The 24,955-nt window shown below is 36.4% G+C and overlaps 4 protein-coding genes and 2 pseudogenes across 9 annotated transcripts; 5 read left to right on the top strand and 1 right to left on the bottom strand.

Moving 5' to 3' along the window:
* The first annotated feature begins 251 nt into the window (after positions 1–251).
* On the top strand, positions 252–3,569 carry LOC103956409 (annotated as a pseudogene).
* Positions 3,570–4,543: 974 nt separating this feature from the next.
* Positions 4,544–8,419, top strand: LOC103956408. The gene is made up of 5 exons (XM_009368382.2): positions 4,544–4,762; positions 5,927–6,189; positions 6,268–6,479; positions 6,586–6,850; positions 7,867–8,419. Exons 1-5 carry the CDS (start codon positions 4,669–4,671, stop codon positions 8,158–8,160), a joined length of 1,128 nt encoding a protein of 375 aa, XP_009366657.2. The 5' UTR covers positions 4,544–4,668; the 3' UTR covers positions 8,161–8,419.
* Positions 8,420–8,496: 77 nt separating this feature from the next.
* Positions 8,497–9,422, bottom strand: LOC103956410 (germin-like protein subfamily 3 member 2). Its single transcript, XM_009368383.3, has one exon. The coding sequence runs from the start codon at positions 9,367–9,369 to the stop codon at positions 8,692–8,694; it is 678 nt and encodes a 225-aa protein (XP_009366658.2). The 5' UTR covers positions 9,370–9,422; the 3' UTR covers positions 8,497–8,691.
* Positions 9,423–16,787: 7,365 nt separating this feature from the next.
* Positions 16,788–21,120, top strand: LOC103956411 (protein ABSCISIC ACID-INSENSITIVE 5). 6 transcript variants are annotated; one of them, XM_018649684.2, is made up of 5 exons: positions 16,788–17,198; positions 18,375–19,563; positions 20,166–20,237; positions 20,349–20,378; positions 20,598–21,120. In XM_018649684.2, exons 2-5 carry the CDS (start codon positions 18,436–18,438, stop codon positions 20,691–20,693), a joined length of 1,326 nt encoding a protein of 441 aa, XP_018505200.2. In that variant the 5' UTR covers positions 16,788–17,198; positions 18,375–18,435; the 3' UTR covers positions 20,694–21,120. The 6 variants fall into 6 exon arrangements, 4 of the variants coding, with proteins under 4 accessions (XP_018505200.2, XP_009366660.2, XP_048432275.1 ...); XR_007255351.1 differs by lacking the exon at positions 16,788–17,198 and having other exon boundaries at positions 17,248–19,563; positions 20,353–20,378; positions 20,598–20,711; positions 20,792–21,120; XR_007255352.1 differs by lacking the exon at positions 16,788–17,198 and having other exon boundaries at positions 17,248–19,563; positions 20,353–20,378; positions 20,598–20,711; positions 20,843–21,120.
* Positions 21,121–22,550: 1,430 nt separating this feature from the next.
* Positions 22,551–23,189, top strand: LOC125473586 (NDR1/HIN1-like protein 10). The gene has a single exon (XM_048576648.1). It carries the CDS (start codon positions 22,551–22,553, stop codon positions 23,187–23,189), a length of 639 nt encoding a protein of 212 aa, XP_048432605.1.
* A 354-nt stretch (positions 23,190–23,543) lies between these two features.
* On the top strand, positions 23,544–24,105 carry LOC125473547 (annotated as a pseudogene).
* The last annotated feature ends 850 nt before the right edge of the window (positions 24,106–24,955 follow it).

Raw genomic sequence — 24,955 nt, forward strand, 5'->3', positions numbered from 1 at the left:
ATGTTTTTTTTTAAGTGGCATGGTTCATTTCATTTAGTTAGCTGCAAATGATATCATTTGTCAGTATTTTTTTAACAAAATATATTATCTACATTAATTAGTGGGAAAATGAATTAAACCTCACAATATAATAGTAATAATATGTTTCAAATTCGTCTTTGACGATAATTAAATTTAAAACTTCTTACTTGTAAACGAAGAGAAATATAAATAGACCGTTGGACTATGTTATTTAGTAATGGACTTTTATTATCATGCAAATTACCATTTCGCATCGCAACACAGAGTCATAACTGACAACACACAGTGGCAAGCAGAGCCTCGTCACCGTTTACACACTTCTCTCTCTCTCTGTGACTAGACCCTGAGTATCGAACCTCTTTCATTTATCTCGTGGGTTGGTGAAAATGGCGGGAGGATTGAACAGGAAGATATCAGCCGCGTCGGCGAGAGCTCACACCCGAAGAACCAAGCAAACCAGCTCCTTCCAACTTCCGGCAGGTGGGTTTTCTTCCTCCTTCGTTTCCCCTTTTTATTTCAATTTTTGTAATTTTATTTAAGTAAGCATTATCTGTGATTAGGTTGGCCGAGTTTTTCATTATATTTACAAGACTATTCAGAGGGTTCTTTTTTTTTTTTTTAATTAGAAAATTTTGAATTTTATTAATTGTTGCATCTCATGTATAACAAAATGCTTTCGGTACTGTTTAGTTTAACGAAAAACCACATTTTTACACTAAAAAGTCAATTCTGGTACTAATCTCTTTATCTTTTATTTTGTCTTTATCATTAAAACTCAAGCTCTTTTTATTAGTTTTCTTTTTTATTAATTGTTGCATCTCGTGCAATACCATTGAAAGTTTAATTTGTGTCTTCAGGTTGAACTGTGATATGTTGGGTTAGAACTAGGATAGGTCATGACTCATGGTTCGATCCGATTCAATCTACCGGAAAGAAGTAATTATTCGAAAAGGAGTGGTCTTGACTTGCATAAACTTCAAATTTACGATTGTGTTAGCAGTGTGATCTTTGAGATTGTATCGTTTGTCGAAAGCAAAATAATATCCGACGTAAATTAGGAATAGCCGAAATTGAAGATAAGATGAGAGGAAATCGATTAAAGATGGTTTGGACATGTGAAATGAAGACCTACAGACGCTCCGGTTAGAAGATGCAATCATGAAACAAAGGCTCCGGGCCAAAAGGGTAGAGGAAGATCTAGGAAGACTTGGAAAGAGACTCTAAGAAAAGATTTGGACTACTTGGGTCTAACAGAAGACATAGCACAAAATTGAGCGCCAATGGCGTTCTAGGATTCATATAGTCGACCACACATAGTGAGATAAGGCTTTGTTGTTATTGTTATTGAATAACTAACTTGTATATCCTACTCTCAAATATGATGCTCTATATGATTTATGGACATATCAAAATACAAATTGATGCTGCTCGATTCAAACATTACTTCAATGATCAGGGACTATGATTCTTTATAGTATTTTCACAAGGCCTTGCATGTGACTGCACAATGGGTTTCTAAGTAATCATTACAACCATCTTAGTTTTCACCATTTATTTAGGGGTTGTTTGGTATTCTATTTGAAATCAGTTTATAGGTTTCAAAAATGAAGAAGGTAGCTATATTACATTGGTTTCAAAAACAATGAGTTGAACACAAGAAGGATACCAAACATCTCCTTAATTTCTTGTAAACTTCCAAGAATTTGGTCTAAGTGCATCTTATTGTATTTATGTATGTCTTTGAAATCAGAACTAATGCTCAAAGCATGAACTTGAAAAATTGGTCCTTTCTTTCTTTGTGCTGAAATCTTCTCCAATCTCTGTATTGTGATTCATTTAAACCTAAAAAATTTCAGGGATTTTTAAGACATCGCTAGTAGCGTTGTTTATTGGATTATCGGCGTGGGCATAACAGGTGATCCAACGTCCTCCATCGAAGATATGTGGCTCTCCTGATGGGCCTCCTGTTACAGGATCAAGAATAAAACTTAGGATGGAAGGCAATTGGCCTACAAAGAGCATGGAGTCCCAAAAGATAATGCACAGCATAAAATAGTTTATGTCCATGGTATTGATAATTGCAGGCATGATGCTGTCGTTGCTGAAACCATGTCTCCGGTATCTATCTTATGATTAATCAGTATGTATCTCGTGTAGGAAACTGTGGAAGACTTGGGGATCTATGGTGTTACTTTTGACAGACCTTGGTTATGGAGAAAGTGACCCTAATCCAAAGCAAACGGTGAAGAGCAGGGCTACAGATATAGAGGAACTGGCTGACCAATTGGGTTTAGGACACAGATTTTATGTAATTGGTTTCTCCATGGGTGGACAGGTGATTTGGAGCTGCTTCAAGTTCATCCCTCACAGAGTCACAGGTAGGATATTTGTACCGGAATGGAAGTGAACAGGTTCTGCATGTGTGTGTGTGTGTTTGAAAGGAGATATATATTTACTTACGCTAGGTGTGAATGGTAACAGGATCGCTGGAGCAGCACTATTAGCGCCCGTGGTTAACTATTGGTGGACTGGTATTCCCGCAAATCTATCCAGTCAAGCTTACTCCCAACAGCTTCTGCAAGACCAATGGGCAGTTCGTGTGTCGCACTACACCCCTTGGCTTACCTACTTTTGGAACACTCAAAAATGGTTTCCTGGTTCAAGTCATCTGGCTCACGGTAAAGATTGTCTTTCTGACCAAGACAAAAGAACTTATACCTAAGATTCTTAAAGGACGACCAAATGTGGTACGTTTTGGAAAATTCCGTAGAATTATTATTTTTTTGAATATCTGATGAAACAATTTTGTAATGAAATTAGCTAACTTTGATATTTTACAGACACTGAATATGTAAATTTAGTTTGATAATCTGTGGTAGGCACAGGTACTGAATATGTATTACGAAAAATACAACTATCATCTAATTGTTTATCAATGTGGATTCCTCAGGAACAGGTAAGACAGCAAGGAGAATTTGAGTCCATTTACCGTGACATGAATGTTGGATTTGGGACCTGGGAATTCAGTCCTCCGGAACTGGAAACCCCATTCCCCAACAATGAAGCTTCCGTCCACGTGTGGCAAGGAGATGAAGATCGCATGGTACCTGTTTTACTACAACGCTACATTGCTAAACAGCTTCCTTGGATCCGCTATCATGAGATACCAGGTGCTGGACACTTGTTCCCACATGCTCATCGGATGTGCGAGACTATTGTCAAGGCACTTTTAACTGACGGATAGTAAACCTTTCCCCTTACATAATCACAGGGTGAACTTTCCTGTGCATCGCTGTTACGGAGTCACGATATTTCAGTTGATCATTTCGGTATGTATGATAGGTCTTGTACCAGTCAGCTCTGTTCATAGATTGTTGCATCGCAATGCGGTTGCTTCTTAGGGATTGATTTTTGAAAGTTGGGTTTGAGAACTACTGTGTGAAACCAGGATGGTTGTTTGGTACATTTGTATGTGGGCTTTCATTTGTATGTGGGCTTTTCGAGCCGGTAGTAATGAAAATTCTTGCACGTTCACCGTGTTTAAATTTCGTAAAAACTTTTAACTAACTAAACTACAAATTTGCACCAGAAATTACATTGAAGTGCAATATCGATACGAGATGCAATAACTTTTGTACGTCGAGAAAAACATTTATCAATATCACCAACATAGGTCACATGGTATATTATTTTATGTATTATAACAAGAGTGGACAACATAATTAATAACTTGATATATCCCACTTTATGTGTGTGTATGTAAAAACAAATTCACGTGTTAAGAGTAGAACAGTAACGCCGCATAATCGTGTTCTTGTACCCCAAAAAAATTGCTATGTACAAGACGAAAGTTCAAAATTTGTTCGTATACGTTTAAACTTGCATGTATATGTCACAATTGGCCTCCAAAATGAAATTTCCCAATAACTACAAGCATCTAAACATTTAAAATGGTTTTGCAAACTTAGCACTCTATCACTCTTTCTATTTAAGTTATTTCCACTAGAAAGGAATATATGATGACTTGTTTTGGGAAATTTTCACATTACTTTTTCTTTTTATGCATACTCCTTTTAATAAAGATGAGTGCGTATTTAGTTAATCTTATTTTTATGCATACTCCTGTTGATCCTTGATTTTTCTGCATTTTTTTAATTAATCTTATTTTTTTCAAATAAAGAAATATCAACGAAAAGCGGGCTTCGTTCCTATTACGTCATCATTTAACTATTAAATTGACAGAAAATTTAACGGAGGTTTGAAACTACAATGAATTTTATAAGTTAAAGTTTGACATTGCAATGTTTAAAACATGAAATATGAGATCGTGGTTCGATCCAAAATTGAGATGATTTTGAGGAAAACTAATGAAAATAACTTGAAAACTTTGAGTTTTAATGATAAAAATAAAATAAAGGTACAGTAAATCAAAATTAATTTTTTAATGTAAAAATATGATTTTTCGTTAAAATAAACAAGGCGATAATTTTTTCTTAAAGTTCCCGTAGTTTTGTGTAATTTGACACACACACGGTCACAACTCACAACACACACCGTGCAGGCAGAGTCTCGTCACCCGTTACACGCTCCTCTCTCTGACTAAACCCTGAGTATCGAATCTCTGATTGATCTCGTGGGCTGGTGAAAATGGTGGTAGGAGTGAACAGGAAGATATCGGCCGCGTCGGCGAGAGCTCACACCCGAAGAGCCAAGCAAAACAGCTCCTTCCAGCTTCCGGCAGGTGTGTTTTCTTCCTCCTTCGTTTCCCCTTTTTATTTCAACTTTTGTAATTTTAATTAAGGGTTCCAATTATTGATTACGATTGTTCGTTGTAGCTTGTTCTGTTGTAATTTAGTACCAATTTCTGTTTGCTTGATGAGAAAATGCAGGACCGGAATGCAAGAATTCGGTTTGTTTCCTGCAATTTCATAATTTGGGTTTTAATAAAGTTTAGAACTTTATTTAAGCAAGCATTATCTGTGATTAGGTTGGCCGAGTATTTTAATAAGAAAATTTTGAAATTTATTAATTGTTGCATCATGTAACATACCGTTGAAAGTTTAATTTGTGCCCTTCAGGTTAAGCTGTGATATGTTGGGTTAGAGCTAGGATAGGTCATGGTTCAATCCACTTCAATGTACCGAAAAAAAAGTAATTAGTGGAAAAGAAGTAGTTGTAACTAGTGTTAGCAGTGTGATCTTTGAGATTGTATCATTTGTCGAAAACAAAATAATAAAACTGAAATTGTTTCTTTCTCCTTGTGGTAGTTGGTCTGCGTCCCACAGTGAGATTCAAATAACGACCGCCTGATATAAGATGTTTATATTTAATCTGGATTCTGGATATCAATATAAAACTAACGGCATTCATGCATTTAAGCAGAAAGCTAACAAGCATCTAAAGGCATTAACTGAGTGCATGCTTTCTTAATTTTTTTTCCTGTGTTGAATATCTCGCTTCTATATCCTACTCTGAAATATGATGGCCTATATGATTTATGGACATATCAAAATGCAAATTCATGCTGCTTGATTCGAACATTACTTCAATGATCACGGACTACGATTGTTTATAGTATTTTCACCATTTCATTAGGGGTTGTTTGGTATTCTATTTGAAATCAGTTTATAGCTTTCAAAAATGATGAAGTAGCTAAATTACATTGGTTTCAAAAACAATAAGTTGAACCCAAGAAGGATACCAAACATTTTCTTAATTTCTTGTTAACTTCCAAGAATTTGTTCTAAATGTGTCTTATCATATTTATGTATGTCTTTGAAATCAGAATTAATGCTCAAAGCATGAACTTGAAAAGTTGGTCCTTTCTTTCTTTGTGCTGAAATATTTTAGTGGAAATTTTCTCCAATCTCTGTATTGTGATTCATTTAAATCTAAAAGTTTACAGGGATTTTTAAGACGGCACTAGTAGCGTTGTTTATTGGATTATCGGCGTGGGCATACCAGGTGATCCAACCTCCTCCATCGAAGATATGTGGCTCTCCTGATGGGCCTCCTGTTACAGGACCAAGAATAAAACTTAGGGATGGAAGGCATTTGGCATACAAAGAGCATGGAGTCCCAAAAGATAATGCACAGCATAAAATAGTTTTTGTCCATGGTGTTGATAGTTGCAGGCATGATGCGGTCGTTGCTGAAACCATGTCTTCGGTATCTATCTTATGATTTGATTAGTATGTACCTAGTGCTTCCTGTAATAACATTTTAACCTATGGTAAATTCACCCAGGAAACTGTGAAAGACTTGAGGATCTATGTTGTGTCTTTTGACAGACCTGGTTATGGAGAAAGTGATCCTAATCCAAAGCGAACAGTGAAGAGCATGGCTTCAGATATAGAGGAGCTGGCTGATCAATTAGGTTTAGGACACAGATTTTATGTAATTGGTTTCTCCATGGGCGGACAGGTGATTTGGAGCTGCCTCAAGTACATCCCTCACAGGTATGATATTTGTACGGGAATGGAAGTGAACAGTTTCTGCATGTATGTGTGTTGGTTGTTGGAAAGGAGATATGTATTAACTTGTGCTAGGTGTGAATGGTAACAGGATTGCTGGAGCAGCACTTTTAGCGCCCGTGGTTAACTATTGGTGGACTGGTATTCCTGCAAATCTATCCAGTCAAGCTTACTCCCAACAGCTTCTGCAAGACCAATGGGCAGTTCGTGTGTCGCACTACACCCCTTGGCTTACCTACTTTTGGAACACTCAAAAATGGTTTCCTGGTTCAAGTGTTATGGCTCAGAGTAGCGATTGTCTTTCTGACCAAGACAAAGAACTTATGCCTACTATTCTTAAAGGACGACCACTTGTGGTATGTACCCAAATTTTGGAAAATTCCTAGATTTTTTTTTTTTTTTGAATTTTTAATGACTCCATTTCATAATGAAATTAGCTAAATTTGATATTTACAGATACTGAATTTATAAATTTAGTTCGATAATCTGTGGTAGGCACATATCCTTGCTAGCTGTCTGAAAATTAGGCTAGTTTTTATAACAAAGGATTAGGTTAGTTCTTTCCATCTTGATTTTATGCTGAAATAAATAAAATTGAATCGCTTAATGTGGGGATTATATAATACTGTTGATGTATAGTGAAGTAAATAAGGAGCTATATCCCGGACTTGTTTTCTATGTTTAGTTCAATAGCATGTGTCCAGTTAATTATTCCCCTCCTGTGGTTGAATTCAAGACCTCTCGCATGTGGGCAGAGGTATTACTTGGTTAGCCATACTGTTGATACTGATTCAGTGTTGCTGTTAATAAAGAATAAAGTTTTTGTCATCTTACAATTGAATCTACTGGGAAGCCTACACTACAACAATGGAGATCTTGCAAGCCTGCTGGTTATTTTTAACAGTTGGTTGGTCCTAGCATTTCACTGGAACTGTAAGAACGTATTGCAGGGCTCTAGTCTGTCACCTGGTGAAATCGAGATTTTATTTTTCTTTCCCTCCATGGAATAGCGATGAGAGAATTTGAAGCTTTGCATTATTATTAGCTAGAATTTGATAATTTCATTGGAGCTGTGTGAACATAAGACTAGCAGAGCATCAATCTGACACCTAGTGAACTCTGGATAGGTTTTTTTTTATTTTTTTTTATTTTTTATCTTTTCTTTGCAGAACAGCAACGAGAGAACTTTGAAGCTTTCTCTTCCCTAGAATTGGATCTCTGCCTTATCTGTACAGTTTTCCTTTCAACTTTTAATCACAGATAAAGCTTTCATGGAAGCTTTTAATCACAGATCAAGTTTGCTTTTTCAACTTTTAAGCTCTCTCTCTCTCTCTCTCTAAGATGGCATTGTTTATCAATGTGGATTCCTCAGGGACAGGTAAGACAGCAAGGAGAGTTTGAGACCGTTTACCGTGACATGAATGTTGGATTTGGGACCTGGGAATTCAGTCCTCTGGCACTGGAAAACCCATTCCCGAACAATGAAGCTTCCGTCCACGTGTGGCAAGGAGATGATGATCGCATGGTACCTGTTTTACTACAACGCTACATTGCTGAACAGCTTCCTTGGATCCGTTATCATGAGATACCAGGTGCTGGACACTTGTTCCCACATGCTGATGGGATGTGCGAGACCATTGTCAAGGCACTTTTAGCTGACGGATAGTAAACCCTTCCGCTTACATAATGAGCTACCGCAGGGTGAACTTTTCTGTGCGTTTCTCTGATACGGAGTTACAAATTTCAGTTGATCATTTTGGTATGTATGATGCTTATAGATTGTTGCATCACAATGCAGTTTCTTCTCAGGGATTGAATTTTGAAAGTTGGATTCGAGAACCATTGTGTGAAACCAGGATTGTTGTTTGGTACATTTTGATGTGGAGCTGTTCGAACCGATAGTAATGAAAATTCTTGCACATTCACCGTGTTTACTGTTTAAATTTCATATACCACAGAATTTCTTTGTTCGTTTATTGATACAAATGATAGTGGAGAGGGGGAAATCAAACTAGGACTTAAAGTGAAGAGGCAAAAACTTTTAACAAACCGAACTACAAGCTTCTTGCACCGGAAATTACATTGTATTACATCATCGATACAAAATGCAACAACGAAGAGCGCTCCTCCATGGTTATGGGGCCAACAAACGTAGAATGCAACTCAATTGAGCAAAGTTCCCCTTCAATCTCACTTTCTAACTCACCCATTTTGGATCAAATTTTCTTCTCATCGTTCCAATCTGCTTAGGACTCAATCCAAATGCCTTCTCCAAGAGCTCAATGTTTATCCGCGACCCGAAAATGGCAGAGGGAATCTTTTGACTTCCTGGGTTTTGGCTATTGAAGCTACCAAATATTGTAGCAGGATTCTTGCCAACATTCATCTGGAAGTGCACTAGACCCCTAGGGAACACCATGACCTCCCCTTGCTCAATAACCCTAGCAAAAACCCTATTGGCTGAATCAACAAACCCTGAATAAACACTCCCTTCCACTACGTGGGATATCTCTGTGGCTCTAGGGTGGAAATGTGGTGGATTGATTCCACCAACTTTGAGGTCAGCTCGTATGAATGACATCCCGAGCGTGTTGATCCCCGGGAAGACTGTTGGGTTCACCGAGATGGTTGCGATGCCCATGTCGGTGAAGTTTCCGGCCACCTTCATCCCAGAGAAGATGAAGTCATCAGTGGTGGCCTCAGAAGCGTTCTTGCATGGGAGGACGTTGTGAAAAGCTGTTCTTAGGGCACCGAATTTCGGGTTTGGTATGCAGTAGTCTTGAACCGGGTCAGGATCGGAAGCCAATGTTACGGCGCATTGGAGGGCAAAAATAACAAGCAAAATTGTGATACTAGAAGACATTTTCTTGGCCATTCAATCGGATTAGAACAATATATACACCCACATATGTGTGTGCATATATATATATATATATATATATAGGGGTGTGCATGTGAATTGTGAGCTCCTTTAATGATGAGAGTATATTTAATAAACGACCTTATTAGCAGGATATAAGGCGGTTCTTATGGACGTGGGATACAAATTACAACACAATAATCTAATTTGGCCCCTACTGATGCGTCTCTTTTGCAGATTGGTCCCTACATTATAATTCCAAAGTAACGAGAATATATTTCAATTGGATCAGACTGTGAAGAATAAGATGTGGACGACAACATTATGATAATGATTACTTTTCTTTGATGTTCTGCGCGTGACACGAGACCCGCACCTATATTTTGTATATTTGATGATTACATGTGGCCAAAGCAAAATGAATGGATTTGGTAGAGCTAGGTATGAACCAGAAGGTAATTTTCTTGAGTTTAATTTTCTTTATCGTTTTTGTGTGTGGATTCTCTATAGTCTTTATCATTGATTAACACGTTTTCATAAACTTAATCATCCTTAATTTTGTTGTTGTAAACTTAACACGTGTCAATCAATGATAGAGGTCAAACAAAAAATACATACAAAATAAATGCAAAAGATTTGAGCTTAGTTTTCTTTGCTTGGGAGTGAAGGGAAGTTGACTAGTATTTCAATGATGAGTAATTACACGCATTGGTGGAATTTTGGATGTTTTCCTTCCCACTAGATAGAAGGTTTTATTAGGGTTTAAAGTCAATCGATAGCATCATGTGCCAGAACATGAAGTAACTGCTCACAAGGGTTACTATTCCACCACCTACAACAAGAATATATGGTTAGTAAACAAACCTCGCAACACTGTGAGATAAAAATCTTAAATTATCAAATTATATATATATATATTAGTTATTCAATGATATATTTATATTAAGAGAGTAAGGAAATAAATTGACTGTGAATTTCCTATTCTTGAAAAATGCTGAACGGTGGCTCAACATTCTTGCGGTAAGCTTCTTGTTTCATGGAAAATATTTTTTTTCTTTTCCTCAATAGGTTGTGTGATTGATTAGATGATAGTGGTCCAATTTGAGATAGATACCATCTGCAAGATGGTATATCTCGCTTTGTTCTTTTTTGTTAATATGAAATAGAACCATTGGAGTACATCCCTCTAGTATATCATTAAATAACGATGAAGAGTAATCCCTCTAGTATATCATTAAATAACGATGAAAAGTAAAGTACATTGATATCGTTATGCGCATCTGGCATTTCAAAGTTTGTATACCATATCCAAGTGTCGATGTGGATTTGATAAAGCTATGAATGAATCATAAGGTAACTTTTTTGAGTTTAAATCTTTTGCTATCATTTTTTGTGTGGCCAGTTCTGTGGACCTGTGGTATATATCATAGATTAATATATGTTCATAAATTTAACCAGCTTTAACTCTGTTGTCATAAACTTAATCATCTTTAACTCTATTGTCATAAACTTAATACATATCAATCAATAATAAAAATCACACACAAAATAAATATAGAAAATTTGAACGTAATTTTCTTTGCTCGTCAGTGATGGGAAGTTGACTACTATTTGGGTGATGAGTAATTACACGCATTGGTGATGTGATAATTAAAAGTGTGCAAAGACGAGTAAGAAATTGGATGTTTTCTTTCCCACCAGATAGCAGATTTTCTTAGGGCTTAAATTCATTAGATGACATCATGTGCCAGAATATTTAAGTAACTGCTTAGAAGGGTCGCTATTCCACCACCTACAACACTATAATATGGTTCAAACTATTGTATTATCATACTTGTTATACTAGATTATGTTACCGACATATTAGGTATTGACTGTATAACATAATAATCTTATCAAATTGTGTGTGTGTGTGTGTGTGTGTGTGTGTGTGTATGTAATAGTTATAGAACAATATATTTACCAAGGGAGAGAAGAAATAAATTGGTCGTGAACTCTTTATTTTCAAGATTCAAACCTAAAACATCTCAATTATTGTTAAAAAAAAAATACTATTAGATTATAGTACTAAGTCACATAAAATTGAATATATTTAAAATAACTAAACCATGCCACATTTAGACTATAGTACTAAACCATGCCATACATCTAAAATGAATTTGTAACAATGCACAAGAAAATCATTTGGTCCATTTGTTTCTTTCTTTTTTATTCAAATCTTTGCATGCATGAATAGTAATCATTTAAACCAAGGAAAATTCAGATTAAATACCAATTTTAATGCACACACTGAAAAAAAAAATACTAACTTTAAGGAAAACTACCAATCTCTTTCCATTTTATTTGGATTACGCTACAAATTATGGACAAATACACTAATAAGAACTGGGGTGTTTCAAAACCCTATTTATAAAGGCCAAATGCCAATAAAGACCCAAGAAACAAATAAGCCTCAATTGAATCATTTGAGGTGCTCTGGTCCAGCCCATACTCGTGCTTCAGACCCTTCTTATGCTTCAAAGAGTGTCCTTTAGTCCCACTTTTCGTTTAACCACATCAAGCTTGCCACTTTGAGCTCTCACAAATTTGAACTGATGAAAATCATAAGTTTTTTTTTTTTTCTTCTCAGATTTCGTAGCAAGGCTAAGAACATCATCAAAAGTCTTAATATTTTTAGTGACTCATCTGCCATGCACTCCAACCTTCTGGTATATTTGCCAACGACCTAATGGCCCCCAGGTTTTACTCTTCACTAAGTTTAATTTTTCTTTAATAATTCAGACTACTCAATAGTACGAGAAATGAAAGGTCAGGAATGAGTTGAGAAAATACTATTTTTACTTACTTGGCGATCTAATGGATCTAAAGCCATACTACTCCGGATTGTCGAAGACTTACCCAACTTAAGTTTGTGACCAATCTTCTTCATATCTTTTATCCCTCGTTGCATGATCTCAAGAGGTTGGATTAGAGTATCTGAGGTATTCATCTGATATAAAGTCAAATGCCATCCTTTTACATCTCAAGCTCCCATGACCATGAGATATAGTAAAATCTTTATATAGTCATAATGATCAAACCAATTTTATAATTTTAAAGAGGTTATTACTTTATAGAACTGTAGCTCAAATATATATTTCTTTTTACTTAGTTATCCTTATTGAAAATTGCATGGATACAAAGAACTACTAATGGAACGCAACAATATTGTAACATTGAAAAAAGAAGCCACCCAATATTTAAAATACTGAAAATATGAGTATAGCCCTTGGAATTCAATTTTCATTAACTAAAACCCACAATTGTAAAATTTTCTAATAAAAACCCAATGATTAGGCTCCAACTAAGCAATATCCATAATTAAGTATGACTTGGCAAACTTGGTATTTTTGGATGTCTAAATTACCCCTAATATCATTGACTTTGGGTCTATTACTTGTTATCTACGTTTATTTTATATTATTTCATTCAATTAAACATTTTGAAATGCTTACGCAGATTTGGAAAAGAAAAATTTTAGTGTCATGATTTCAATGCATATTAATAACAAAAATTACATGATATTAGAGTTTTGATTCCTTATATAGTTGTTTTTCACATTTATGTAAAAATGAGCATTTATTTTTCCTTTTCAAATAATTGTAACAGGTAAATTAGTATTTTTCACAAATATACAAATGTTATTTTATTCAAAATTATCAATATTTTACATATATAAAATAACAATATAAGTTCCAGGTAAAATAATACATGCAAATAATTTACCTACAAAATAAATAAATAAATATTGTTTGATTCAAAAGTTAATTAAGTTATTTGCATGCATATATATATATATAATAATAATAATAATAATAACAATAATAATAATAATAATAATAATAATAATAATAATAATACATGCAAAATAATTTACCTACAGGATAAACGAATGTCGATTGATTGCAAACAACACATACTAATAAAAAATGTGCCTAGTATATGTAATAATACATGCAAAATAATTTACCTACAAAATAAAAGGATTTTTTTAGCCAATTGATTCAAAGTTAATTAATTACCTATATTCTACTTAAAAATATAGGTAATTTATTTCATACAGATATAATAATTACAAAATGTGCCTAATGTATACATGTAAGACAAGTATAAAGTAGATACTTTTGTAATTTACCTACAAAATAAATGAATGTTGATTGATTGCAAACAACACATAATATTAACAGATGTGCCTAGTATATTTAATAGTACATGCAAAATTATTTACCTACAAAATAAAAGGATGTTTTTAGCCAATTGATTTAAAGTTAATTAATTACCTATATTCTACTTTAAAATATAGGTAATTTATTTCACACAGATATAATAACAACAAAATGTGCCTAAGAGCAACTCCGCTATTGCAAAGGCCCCCTAGGCCAAGTCACTATTGAATAGCCTCCAATGAATAGTAACTTCCTTAATGAACAATAACTGCTTTTTGCATCTCCACCCTTACACTGAATATCCATGACAGTAGGCAATAAAATAATTTTATTTGTACTTTCGGATAAGATTTTTAATCGTTCTCGTTGCGCCATGTGTCATTATTCGAGAAGATAATTTTTGGTGATAGATTTCGATAAGATATTTATCCAATGCTGTCGTGTCACGTGTCATTACCTTTTCAGAATCGTTGAGGATAGATTTTCTATAAGATTTTAAAACAATCACGTCGTGCCACGTGTCATAATTTGAAGACAATCTTTAAGGATATATTTCGATCAGATTTTTAACAAATGACGGCATGCCACGTGGCATTATCTACAACCTAATAATTTCTTTTTCCTCCATATAACCCACCATCCAGAACCAGAAATCACACACCAAAATCAAAATCTCTATCATTATTCATAATTTCTGCTTCCTTCTTCACCAAAATCAAAATCTCTATCATTATGCATAGTTTCTGCTTCCTTCTTACAATGTCTTCTTTTTCAAAGATGTTGTGGGAAATCAAGGAGCAAAAGAAAGAATTGTTTAAGCAAGGGGAATAAAAGTTCAATCTCCAAGTGGCCCAAAATGAGATGGAAGACGAAGATGATGAGGAGTGTAGAAGGAGAGATGACGAAGTAAAATGCCAAAGAGCTTCACATTTCCGTTGAGTCATCCAAGTTGTGGCTCAGATCTGCAAGCCCAGCCGTTCCGCAAACCTTGATAGAAGCAGGCAATGACGAGGTATGGATCTTTTGGACAATTATTTTGTCTGTAATAGTGCATTCCCTGATACGTACTTTAGACGTTATTTTAGAATGGAACAACATTTGTTCAACAAAATCATGATTGCTGTTTGCAACCATGATTCTTACGTTGTGGAAAAGAAGGATGCTTTTGGTGTTCCTTTAGAAGTCTCTTGCTTCCTTGTGTCTTTTTGGTTTCAAGAAATGAAGAAAGTTGGAGTTTCATCATAAAATTAATCGGCAATATAAAAAGTAGTTCAACCTTTTATAAGCCTTTGTAAAGTTTTCACTTTCACAATGTGAGACTCTTTTACCTTCACAATCTCACACGCATCCTCACGTATGGCGAATTTTCAAGGCCAAATACGCGGACAATAGAGTTGGGTGACGTGTGGAACATATGGCCTTTGGATTTCACACATGAGCTAATCTACTTTGATACCATAAAAAAAATAAAGTTAAAGTTCCACCATCGAAGTAACTCAACTTATTTATAAGTACATACAAAGTATTCATTTCGAACAGAAAGAATGAAAAAGCAATGAGAACTAGCTCGAACTGATCTAATTCTTAGATTTCCACCATATTGGAATTACAATACTATCTATGCCACAAATGAGCTTGAGAATATAAATTTCAAATCTAGAGTCAAATCATATACCAAAACATGTAAGAGGTGTTTGTTTGCCTTCTTTAGCTCTCACTGGATTGGCTTAGGTTAAAAGTTAGTGTAATCCGTGTTTGTTCACTGGCGGGACTAAGTTAAATGGGACAAAGGAGGACTCACCTCGACTAAATCCCTCACTAGGAGGTCTTAGCGAGCACCCCCAAAAACAACGAGATTGCTAGTCCCGTCTCCCTCGTCTGCGAGCAGCGTCCTACGAACCCACATGAGCAACATCAGCCCCTATTCTCCGGTGACCAAACCAGAAACGGTGTCGCCGATCTCCATCGTCCTGCAAACCCAGCTTCTTTTTGGCATATTGGTCGGTGATTTGGGATCTTTTGTCATATGGGTCAACCCGAATGATGAAAGAGAACAAAGAAGGAGAGAATATTTCTTGCCTCTTTCGTTTCAATAGCGCATACTGAAACAACAACCTCCTCTTGAGATTTCTCACAATCTGAAGTCTCGACTCTCGCAGCGGACGACGTCGTTTTACGGTGATAATGAACTGGCGGAGAGTGTTGAAAGTCCGTGCAGGCCTTGGCGGCCCACAGCTTCCTCTTCTCCTTTACGTTACTGCTCATCCTCAAGCTATACAGCGTCGCCGCCTCCTACTATTGGTGGCCCGTTCACTCTCCATTCTCTCTCTCTCTCTCCCTCTCTCTCTCTCTCTTTCTCTCTCTCTTTCCTTAGTTTTTCAGCTCTAACTTTTGTTTAATTTGAATGGAATTGTCAAATTTTAGGGTGGGAAAGTTTGGGAATTTTGTTGGATTGATGAGGCAACTGATGAGTTTTGTTTGGTTTGATGGAAAATTGGTTTGCATGTGAACTGTGTATATTTGTGATCGAGAAGAAAAAGAAAAAGGAGTTGGACGAGAAAGGAAAAAGGAGGAGAGATAGTTTGACCAAAGAAAAGGGAGAGACAGATAGAGTTCTTTGTTTTTGAAGAAAAAAAAAAGGAAAATTAATTTTTATTCTGCTTCTTAGTCCGATACCGCACCAAACACTTCACTAAGCTAATCTAGTTTATTAGTCTAATCTAAGTCAGTCCAGCTTAGTCCCCGAAACTAGTCCAATCCGAGACAGTCCGATGCAACAAACACATCCGTAGTGATTAAATCTCTCTTACATTTGTCAATTCATTTTAGATTTGATTGAATGCCCTAACTCCAACAAATACAAAGATTTGCTTGATTACCACTTAAAATATTCATAACCAAAAGGATTATGCAATAGAAGCCAGATTTTCAAAAGGTGGAGAACCAGCAACGCGGTGATATTCACCTCTTTTTTAACGTTCTACAATTCTTTTCATTTTCATTTTCGTTTGTTAAATTAAATGAATTAAAAAACTAGAGGATGTGAGATAAAAATGAACGTTTAAATAACACTATTTAAAATCTAGAGACATATTCTGTTATTTTCTGGCAGAAACAGAACACGTGTTGCAACTTCAACAAAGATCTTCCTCCATCAGCCACCTAGCTAACAGGTGTCAAGGGGTTCCAAGCATAGTCTAATTTAGCAGTGGGGCATTAATTTTTTATAGTAAAAAAAAAGCAGCAGAGATTGATGGGATTGACTTGTACGCAAGAAAGGTGGCCCCACGCTTCGCCGGAAAGATAGAGGTGTGGTCGTGGAATTGCACGATCGACGATCTCTCCTCCTCAAAGACCCTCCTGTATAAGACTGCACAGCCACCCTTAGCCAGCTAGCTCTCTCTATACCTAATAACCAAAACATAAATATAAAATAATACAAAATAAATAAAAAATAAATCCCTACCCCCCATAAACTTGGTGCGGTTTTAGCTGTGCTGATATCATATATACTAAATTCTTGAAGTAGATCTGTCCACTAGTAAAATTAAACAGTGTCCAGGAGTATTGGGTTTCTTGCATTTTCGAGTTCTTAGCCTTCATTCGTCAGCTTCCTACTCAATCTTTACATTCAGTCAGGTACTTTTCTTTTAATGGGTTTTAGGGTTTCAGCTTAGCTAGTTTTCTTATGCGCAGTCTGCATGTTTTGTTGGCTACAACAGTGTGATCTCTCTTATGCACTCAAGTTCGAACTTCTTTTTCTGTAGTTTAGATGAGTTTAACCGGATATGTTTTTTTAATTTTTTTCTTGCTTTGATCTGTGTTTGTATGCGTTTGTTGATTTTTATGTGTTTGTTCTGGGATCTGAGGCTTATTGAGGATGAATATACTATCTTATTAGTTGGCTAAGTAGGGTTTAGTTAGTTAATTAATTTTCACGCAAACTGCTTTTTAGTTTATTGTTATTAAGTGGCTTAATTTTTCTGGCTTTTTTTATATTCTGTGTGGTCACTTTTTGGTGTTTAATAATTGGAAGAGAAAATTGACCACTCTAAAATGAAGTGCAAAAGCACTAAAAGAAGAAAAATTGTCTTTTACTTTTGCTGTCTACCCCGCATACTCATGTTTCCTATTTTGGAAATGTATAATTTAATTGCATTAGACATATCTTGTCATTATTTGTTTAATATGGACCACCATGTGAATACCTCCAACTGCTCACTAATCCCATTCTTAAATTGAGCAAAACACTTAATTCTTGGTTGATTTCGGTTGGTGTTGCCAATCATAGTCCTTAAAATTTGATCATAGGGGCCACAGAGATTCGTTATTTTTCAAATTACAAGCTATATTGGTTAGATAGATTTGAATATGGAAGCTCTCTGCGTGCTGTGTGGGGTAAATGCTCTTAATCGCGTGGATAGAACCTCTCAAGTGTCGTGTAAGGTAAATGCTCTTAATAGTGTGAGCGTGAAGGGTTCGGTGCAGATTAAATGTTCTTAATCATGTGAGCTGAAAGCAACGTGAGGAGAAAATGCGTTGCACTGAGCTTTGTTGTTATCGCATGAATGAAATGTGTCATGTAGTTTCTGTACGAACCAGTTAAATTTATTCTGAGTACTGTGCTTGGTTGATATGAATTTAAATCAATGTTTTCCTCTTTGTTCCTCTTAGAAAAAAAGGGACATTTTAATTGGATATATTTATTGAAAGAACCAATTAATTTCACACAGTCGTCTATACTTCACTAGACTTAAATCTCTGTTCTCTGCAACACCAACAACTACGGCATAAACTTAACCCCATGTGCTTCAGTTTGATCAGGTTCGTTACAACTTAGAAACCCAACATTCAATCAAGGGTAGATCGCACAAACATGGGTGTTTCGGAGTCGGAAATCAACTCTCATGGCGAGGTGGATTCGCGCTTGTTATCGGACCAACAAGCGAAGAACCACTTATTCTCCTCATTAGGAAGACAATCATCAATCTACTCTCTCACTCTTGATGAGTTTCAGCACACACTCTGCGAGAGTGGCAAGAATTTCGGGTCGATGAATATGGATGAGTTCCTCACCAGCATTTGGACCGCCGAAGAAAACCAAGCCATTAATTCCAATCTCACCAACACTACTACTACTACTAACAGCAACAACATGAACAACATTGAGGTGCACATGCCTTTAGCCGAGGCCTCAGCAGAGAAGCGCATTGCGATACAGCCCAGCTTGCCGCGTCAAGGCTCGCTTACGCTGCCTGAGCCACTGTGTAGGAAAACAGTGGATGAAGTTTGGTCTGAGATACACAGAGGGCAGCAGGCAAAGCAGCAGAACAATCACAACAGTAGCATCGATGGCGGTGTTCAGAGTTCTGAGTTTGCCCCTCGCCAGCCTACTTTTGGGGAGATGACATTGGAGGATTTTTTGGTTAAAGCAGGGGTAGTCCGGGAACAGGATTCAATGGCGGCCACGGTGGTCCCTCCTCAGCCTCACCAGCAGCAGCAGTATGGGATGTACCAGAACGGCAACCAGGCCGTGGGACCCAGTTTTGTAAATAGGCCTGTGATGGGAATGGGGGCTGCTGCCGCAGTAGGTGCTAGTACTAGCACTGCCGCCGGTATTCCTAGTTACCAAACTATACCGCAAAGTGGGGCTGCGGTTGTGCGAGAGTCCTCTGCGTATGCTGCGAATGGTAAGAGGAATGGGGCGTACCTGGGGGTGGCGCCTCCACATTCGGTTTGTTTTGGCGGGAGAGTGGTGAATGGTGGTGGTGGATATGCAGCAGAGCAGACAATTGGGATGGCGGCTCCGGGGAGTCCCTTGTCTTCAGATGGAATGGGTACTAGTCAGGTTGAGAATTCTGCGTTTCAATTTGGTTTGGACATGGGTGGACTAAGAGGAAGGAAGCGAGGATTAGATGGACCGGTCGAAAAAGTGGTGGAGAGGAGGCAGAGAAGGATGATTAAGAACAGAGAGTCTGCAGCAAGGTCTAGAGCTCGAAAACAGGTACATTATTTCATCCTTTTCAGACAATTCAGTTCTTACTATTGAATTGTTTGTTCTGAATAATTACTGGTTATGATAATTCAGCTGCCTCGAATGATCGAATTTGAAATATCTTTTTGTGAAATTATTTTAGCAAGATAGACATTATTTATTTACTATATTGTATTGATCATCAATAGTTTAGTCATATGGTAGCAAAATGTTCCCTTTTTTCAGTTGCACGATGAATAAATCGCCCCCGTTGTTATAGATGGGATTGATCAGCAGCTTCAACTTGTTTTTTAAACCTTTCAACATTGTCGGTTTATACTGCGAGGCTGCTAGGAAATGATCTTTGCCAAGCTCTTAATAGAGTAGTCCAGGTAGCTAGTATGAATGTGACTTGCGGAACTAAATGATGAATATCTAATTCAAGATAAACAGTTCAGTAGCTGCTAGGCCTAGGCAAGCAGTTGAACCGGTCCTTTTGGAATCTTGAATCATGTAAAATTATGCGGACAACTTTAGTGAAAGTATTTTAGATTTTTGTGGAATTTCTCATCACATTTTCTTGAAGGATCATAGCAGTAATTTTATTTGAGCAATATATGCTGCTTTTACAGGCATACACAGTTGAATTGGAAGCAGAACTGAACCACTTACGAGAAGAGAACTCACACCTTAAACAGGCGCTGGTAATGACATGAAAAACATTTCAATGTGTTGAAAGCTTTCTGACTCTTTTTGTTTCTTGTGGTGATATTGCTTGTAATTATTGCACTTGCTGATCGAGTTAACATGAACAGGCAGAGCTCGAGAGGAAGCGAAAGCAACAGGTAATTCTTGCTTTAACAATGTATGAGTAACAAAAATGAATGCTTTTCAGTGTTACGAGCGATCTTGATTCATCGTCTGTCCAACAAGACAACATGCAAGACTATCGGAAACCATTTTTCGTATTTGTTGTGTCTGCAACTGCAAGTAAATTCCTGTATTCTGCCATAACATTATAATTGATCACATTACGTATCCTTAACTGAAATATTTTTTTTCAGTTTTTCGAGGAAATGAAGATGAGAGTTCAGAACAGGGCCCAGAAAGTGAAGGAGAAGCTAAGGGTGTTGAGGAGGAGTAATAGTTGTGTTTTATAATGTGCAATCTGAGATATGGTAAATGAACGCATATCTCATGTTTTTAGTTAGTCTTTGTACCTTTCTTTCATTTTCCTGAATATGTTACTTTTGAGTAGCTTCCTATACTTAAAAAAGAACTTCCATGTTCGTCATTGAGGACTCGACAGAACTGAAGCCCTCACCGAGGGAAGTCGAAACTGTGCAAGCTTAGCTCAATGCTGAAACGGCTACAAGGTGAAGCAAGAGTGCTCCACTGCAAGATAAGATGATGCCACATTGAGAATAAATGTGAATGATTCCTGTACTAGGCATGATTATATACGTTTGTAGTTTTTGTATATTTCAACTTACCAGCTTCTGCATTGTGAGCTTTCTAGAATAAGTGCGTTTATTAGCATAAACTAAAATTCTTCAGCAATGTCATTATGCGTGCCATCGATGGAAATTTACATGTATCAACGGCTAGCAGTTATTGACTTGATTACAAAAGTACTTCACAAGGCTTCTTGTATGAGTTAATCACTTGACAACGCTGCCTCGGCTGTGTCCATACAAAATTCTTCTTCTCAAAACTCAGTCCTATGAGTTAATTGGTTGATTCATTGGGAAGTATTTTTAATGGTCTTAAGAACTAATCAAATGCATCAACGAATAACAGTCATTGACTCTATTAGTAGGCATTGTTTTCTAAGCTAAAATATGCGAGAAAAGGAATCTCACTAAACCCTTTTCACAGTTAAACAGTTGGTTTAAAATTTTGGCGTGAACCAACAAATTATTTTGTATATGGTTGGCAATGGACCAATAATAGTAAAACTAAGTATCCAATTTATGAGTGTTTAATGAACCTGAACTTTATGATGGACCTCTTCTATAGGCAAGGTGGTTTAGCGAACCTATCCATGTGGTTTATAGTGTCAATGAACATGTGTGGTCTTTGCGTTTGCAGTTTATTTTAAGGATTTTTTAGGATTCTCTAGCTATCGGTTTTCATGATTTTGTTGCTATAGTTGTTTTTATGGGGAACATGTGTGACATTTGCGTCTGCAGCTTATTTTAGAGATTTTTCATAATTCCTTAACTATCGATTTTCATGATTTTGTTGCTATAGTTGCTTTCTGGGGTTTGGTTTTCTCCTTCATTAATGTAATAAACGTAAGGGGATGATCCCCTTTATCAAAAAAAAAAAAAAAAGTGTGGAAGAGTGGTAAGGGCGTTCATGTAAGTTTATAATGTGAATGAACCTTTGCACGTGGGTTATAATTTCTAATGTTGTTGAAGGACCTCTAGGTTTGGTTCAGTGTATTTTTGGGCAATTTTGCCAACAACTAGCTCAAGGGCAACACTTGCAGCATCCCCAGAAAAACCTCTACACGTGCCCACCCAACACTGATGATTTTGAATTGCGTTTGGTCTCATAGGGTTAAAAAGTGATTCAAAATAGATTTGATCTGGTCTTAATTTATGAATTTTGTTGAATTTTCCTTTTCTTTCGGGCTAATTATGCTCTGTAAGTAAGTTGAGTTACTCTTCATATTGTTAATTAATTTTATAGTGGAATCTCAACTTTCATCACTCCGTTGTCAACTAAATGAAAAATAGAACAATACTTCAACTCGTTATATCTTAGCAAATCGTACTAAAGTAAATGTTTAGCTAGATGGAAGCTACCGAGAAGTACGTACTTGGGTGATGTTCAATTGCCAAGAGATTTATCAGAAAACACTCAACATATATGGATATTGACTTTGAATATATTCCATATATCACCTTATTAATTAGTTAAACTTTTCTTCCTGAAGCCAAAACCCTGATCCCTTCCCATATGCACAGGTAAATCCAACTTTTCAGACACCATTATTAAATTTTTCTGTCATGTTTGGGAGGCATGGTAGCTACTGCTGCTGCATATGCCTGTGCTGCATCACCTACTTCTTTATCTTCCTAGCCTTCATCATATTCTGGTTGATCTTCCTTCCCCAAGAACCCAAGTTCGTCATCACCGATGTCTCTCTCACACAATTCAATTTCACCAGCACCAACAACACTCTCCACTACAACCTTACCCTCAACATCAACATCAGAAACCCTAACAAAAAGGTAGGTATAGACTATCGACGCATCCTAGTCATTGCCAACTACAGGAAAAAGAGGTTTGCTTTGGTGAGATTGAATTCGACACCATTTTACCAAGGCCACATGAACACGACAATTGTGCATGTAGATCTTCAAGGGCAGCAATTGATGAAGTTTGGGGAAAGTGATCTTTCCAAGTTTAACTCGGAGACTGCTACCGGGGTGTACAGCATTGACGTGAAGATTGCTCTTCGGATAGGAATCAGGTTCGGACAGATGAAGACGGGTTATTTCAAGATTCCAAGGAAGCGTGACTGCAAGTTGAAGGTTCCTTTGAGTACTTCAATTAATGGAACAGTTTCGAATGATTTCAAGACTACTGATTGTATGAGTTTTAAATTTCTTCAAAATGAACAAATGTATAAAATTCGAGTATGAATAAGTTAGTATGAATATGTTTTCTACTTCTTTGTCAATTCTACATGTTGATGTCCGAAATTTGTTCATCAATATTAAAATTATGAATACAATCACACTAAAGACGCGAGTTTACGTGTTCAACTCAATCACACCAACAGTAGTAAACCATAGAACATAATTATCCAGGCTTTTGTTGAAAATACATGTTCGCGAGCTAGCTATTACATGAATTTGATGTCGAATGAAATTTAAAGAACAATTAGAATTAGTAATTCATGAGAAGTTTAAGGCTTGAGATTTTATGTAATTATATAGACCGCAGTCAAAACTAAGATAAGGTGCCAACCTCAAATCTCTATATCTCTACCATCCATGCTAAAAAAATGTTGCTGCTGTTTCTGCATCATTGTTGTAGTACTCGGTGCTCTCAGCTTAACGGCTTGTTTCGCGGCTCGTCAATTCAGCCCTTCTAAATCGATAATTTACCAGGTCGCTGACGCAATTCAACCTGACGGCAACCAACAACACCATCCTATACAATCTGTCCCTCAACATGACTGTTCAAAACCGTAACAAATGGAATGACTTCCACTATGAACATTTTGAAGCCGTTCCTAGTTATAAGAACCAGGGTTTGAGTAAAAGTATTTTGGAACCATTCGGGGTAGCGCACAGGGATACGTACGATTTGAATCCATTGTTCAAGGGACTACGACCGGTGACGGCTCTTACGAATGAGGAGGCTTCAAATTTTAGGAATAGTACAGTTTTTGATATCACGTTGAAGATCTATTTTAAGTATTGGACCAAAATTGCTGTGTACAAGGATGAGAAGGAGCTCCAGATGGCTTGCTATTTGAAAGTTCCATTGAGTTCTAGCGGAAAACCAGCTGAAAATTTTCAGAGCACCAAATGTGATAAGGCCGACCACTAAATTTGTTTCACGTTTAGTTTACAGTAGATTATCTTTTTTGTATTGATCGCTTGTCATTTCAAGACGAGGTATATAGGAATTTTTTGTTTCCCAAATTAGGAAAAAAAAAATTCTTTATTATATTGGTATGACCACTTTTTTCCTTACTTCTTATTATTTTAAAATTAATTCAAACCACGACCATTAACATGCAAAAAGTTGAGGTTTTAACATAAAATTAATTAACAATTATTTGGAGTAGCTCAACTTATTTATAAGCTCATACAAAGTCTCTCCTGCTATCAATGCAGTGTTGCAGTTGTGCTCTAAAAGCCAATTTTGTAATATTAGATATTATGTAACAACTCCATATTAATCAATTTTGTAATATTAGATGTTATGTAACAAAGTCATTCACGAGTATTGGTTTTATATTATAGAGATAATATATGAGGTTGTAAGATTTAAGATATGGAAGCAACGTTCTACAAAAAATTTATAAAAAAAAAAAAATCCTTAAACAAAGTTCCTAGCCGTTTAGAATGTCAAATGAACATTGACTATCCGGTAAGATCGGTGTACATCGCATTAAAGTTATCATGGTCTCGTGCTACGCGTGTTTGACATGTGGTGGATATACAATGCTTGTCTGTTGAACAAGTTTATTGAACACTGACTGTCTAAGAAGCTTAAACGTATGGATGTTTATCACATGTCAAACGTTACAAAGCTTTGGATTGTAGTATGCAAGCTGTTCTTAGACATGAGGCATCATTGGATATCGTGTGCTTATAGATATAAACTTTGACTTCATATCAAAGCCCTCACTCCTTTGCATGGCCGACAATGTGTTGCTTGGGTTCATGTAGAT

The sequence above is a fragment of a genome, unplaced genomic scaffold, assembly GCF_019419815.1.
Source record: "Pyrus x bretschneideri cultivar Hongxiangsu unplaced genomic scaffold, Pyrus_bretschneideri_v1 Contig9, whole genome shotgun sequence".
NCBI classification, from domain to species: Eukaryota; Viridiplantae; Streptophyta; class Magnoliopsida; order Rosales; family Rosaceae; genus Pyrus; species Pyrus x bretschneideri.

Bases quoted from the DNA above. Each gene is read 5' to 3' on its own strand.
- LOC125473586 (XM_048576648.1), top strand. From the start codon at position 22,551: ATGTTTGGGAGGCATGGTAGCTACTGCTGCTGCATATGCCTGTGCTGC.
- LOC103956410 (XM_009368383.3), bottom strand. From the start codon at position 9,369: ATGGCCAAGAAAATGTCTTCTAGTATCACAATTTTGCTTGTTATTTTT.
- LOC103956408 (XM_009368382.2), top strand. From the start codon at position 4,669: ATGGTGGTAGGAGTGAACAGGAAGATATCGGCCGCGTCGGCGAGAGCT. The intron at 4,763-5,926 runs GTGTGTTTTCTT...AAAAGTTTACAG, and splicing joins CTCCTTCCAGCTTCCGGCAG to GGATTTTTAAGACGGCACTA. The intron at 6,851-7,866 runs GTATGTACCCAA...TGGATTCCTCAG, and splicing joins TTAAAGGACGACCACTTGTG to GGACAGGTAAGACAGCAAGG.
- LOC103956411 (XM_018649684.2), top strand. From the start codon at position 18,436: ATGGGTGTTTCGGAGTCGGAAATCAACTCTCATGGCGAGGTGGATTCG. The intron at 20,238-20,348 runs GTAATGACATGA...TAACATGAACAG, and splicing joins CACACCTTAAACAGGCGCTG to GCAGAGCTCGAGAGGAAGCG. The intron at 20,379-20,597 runs GTAATTCTTGCT...ATTTTTTTTCAG, and splicing joins AGAGGAAGCGAAAGCAACAG to TTTTTCGAGGAAATGAAGAT.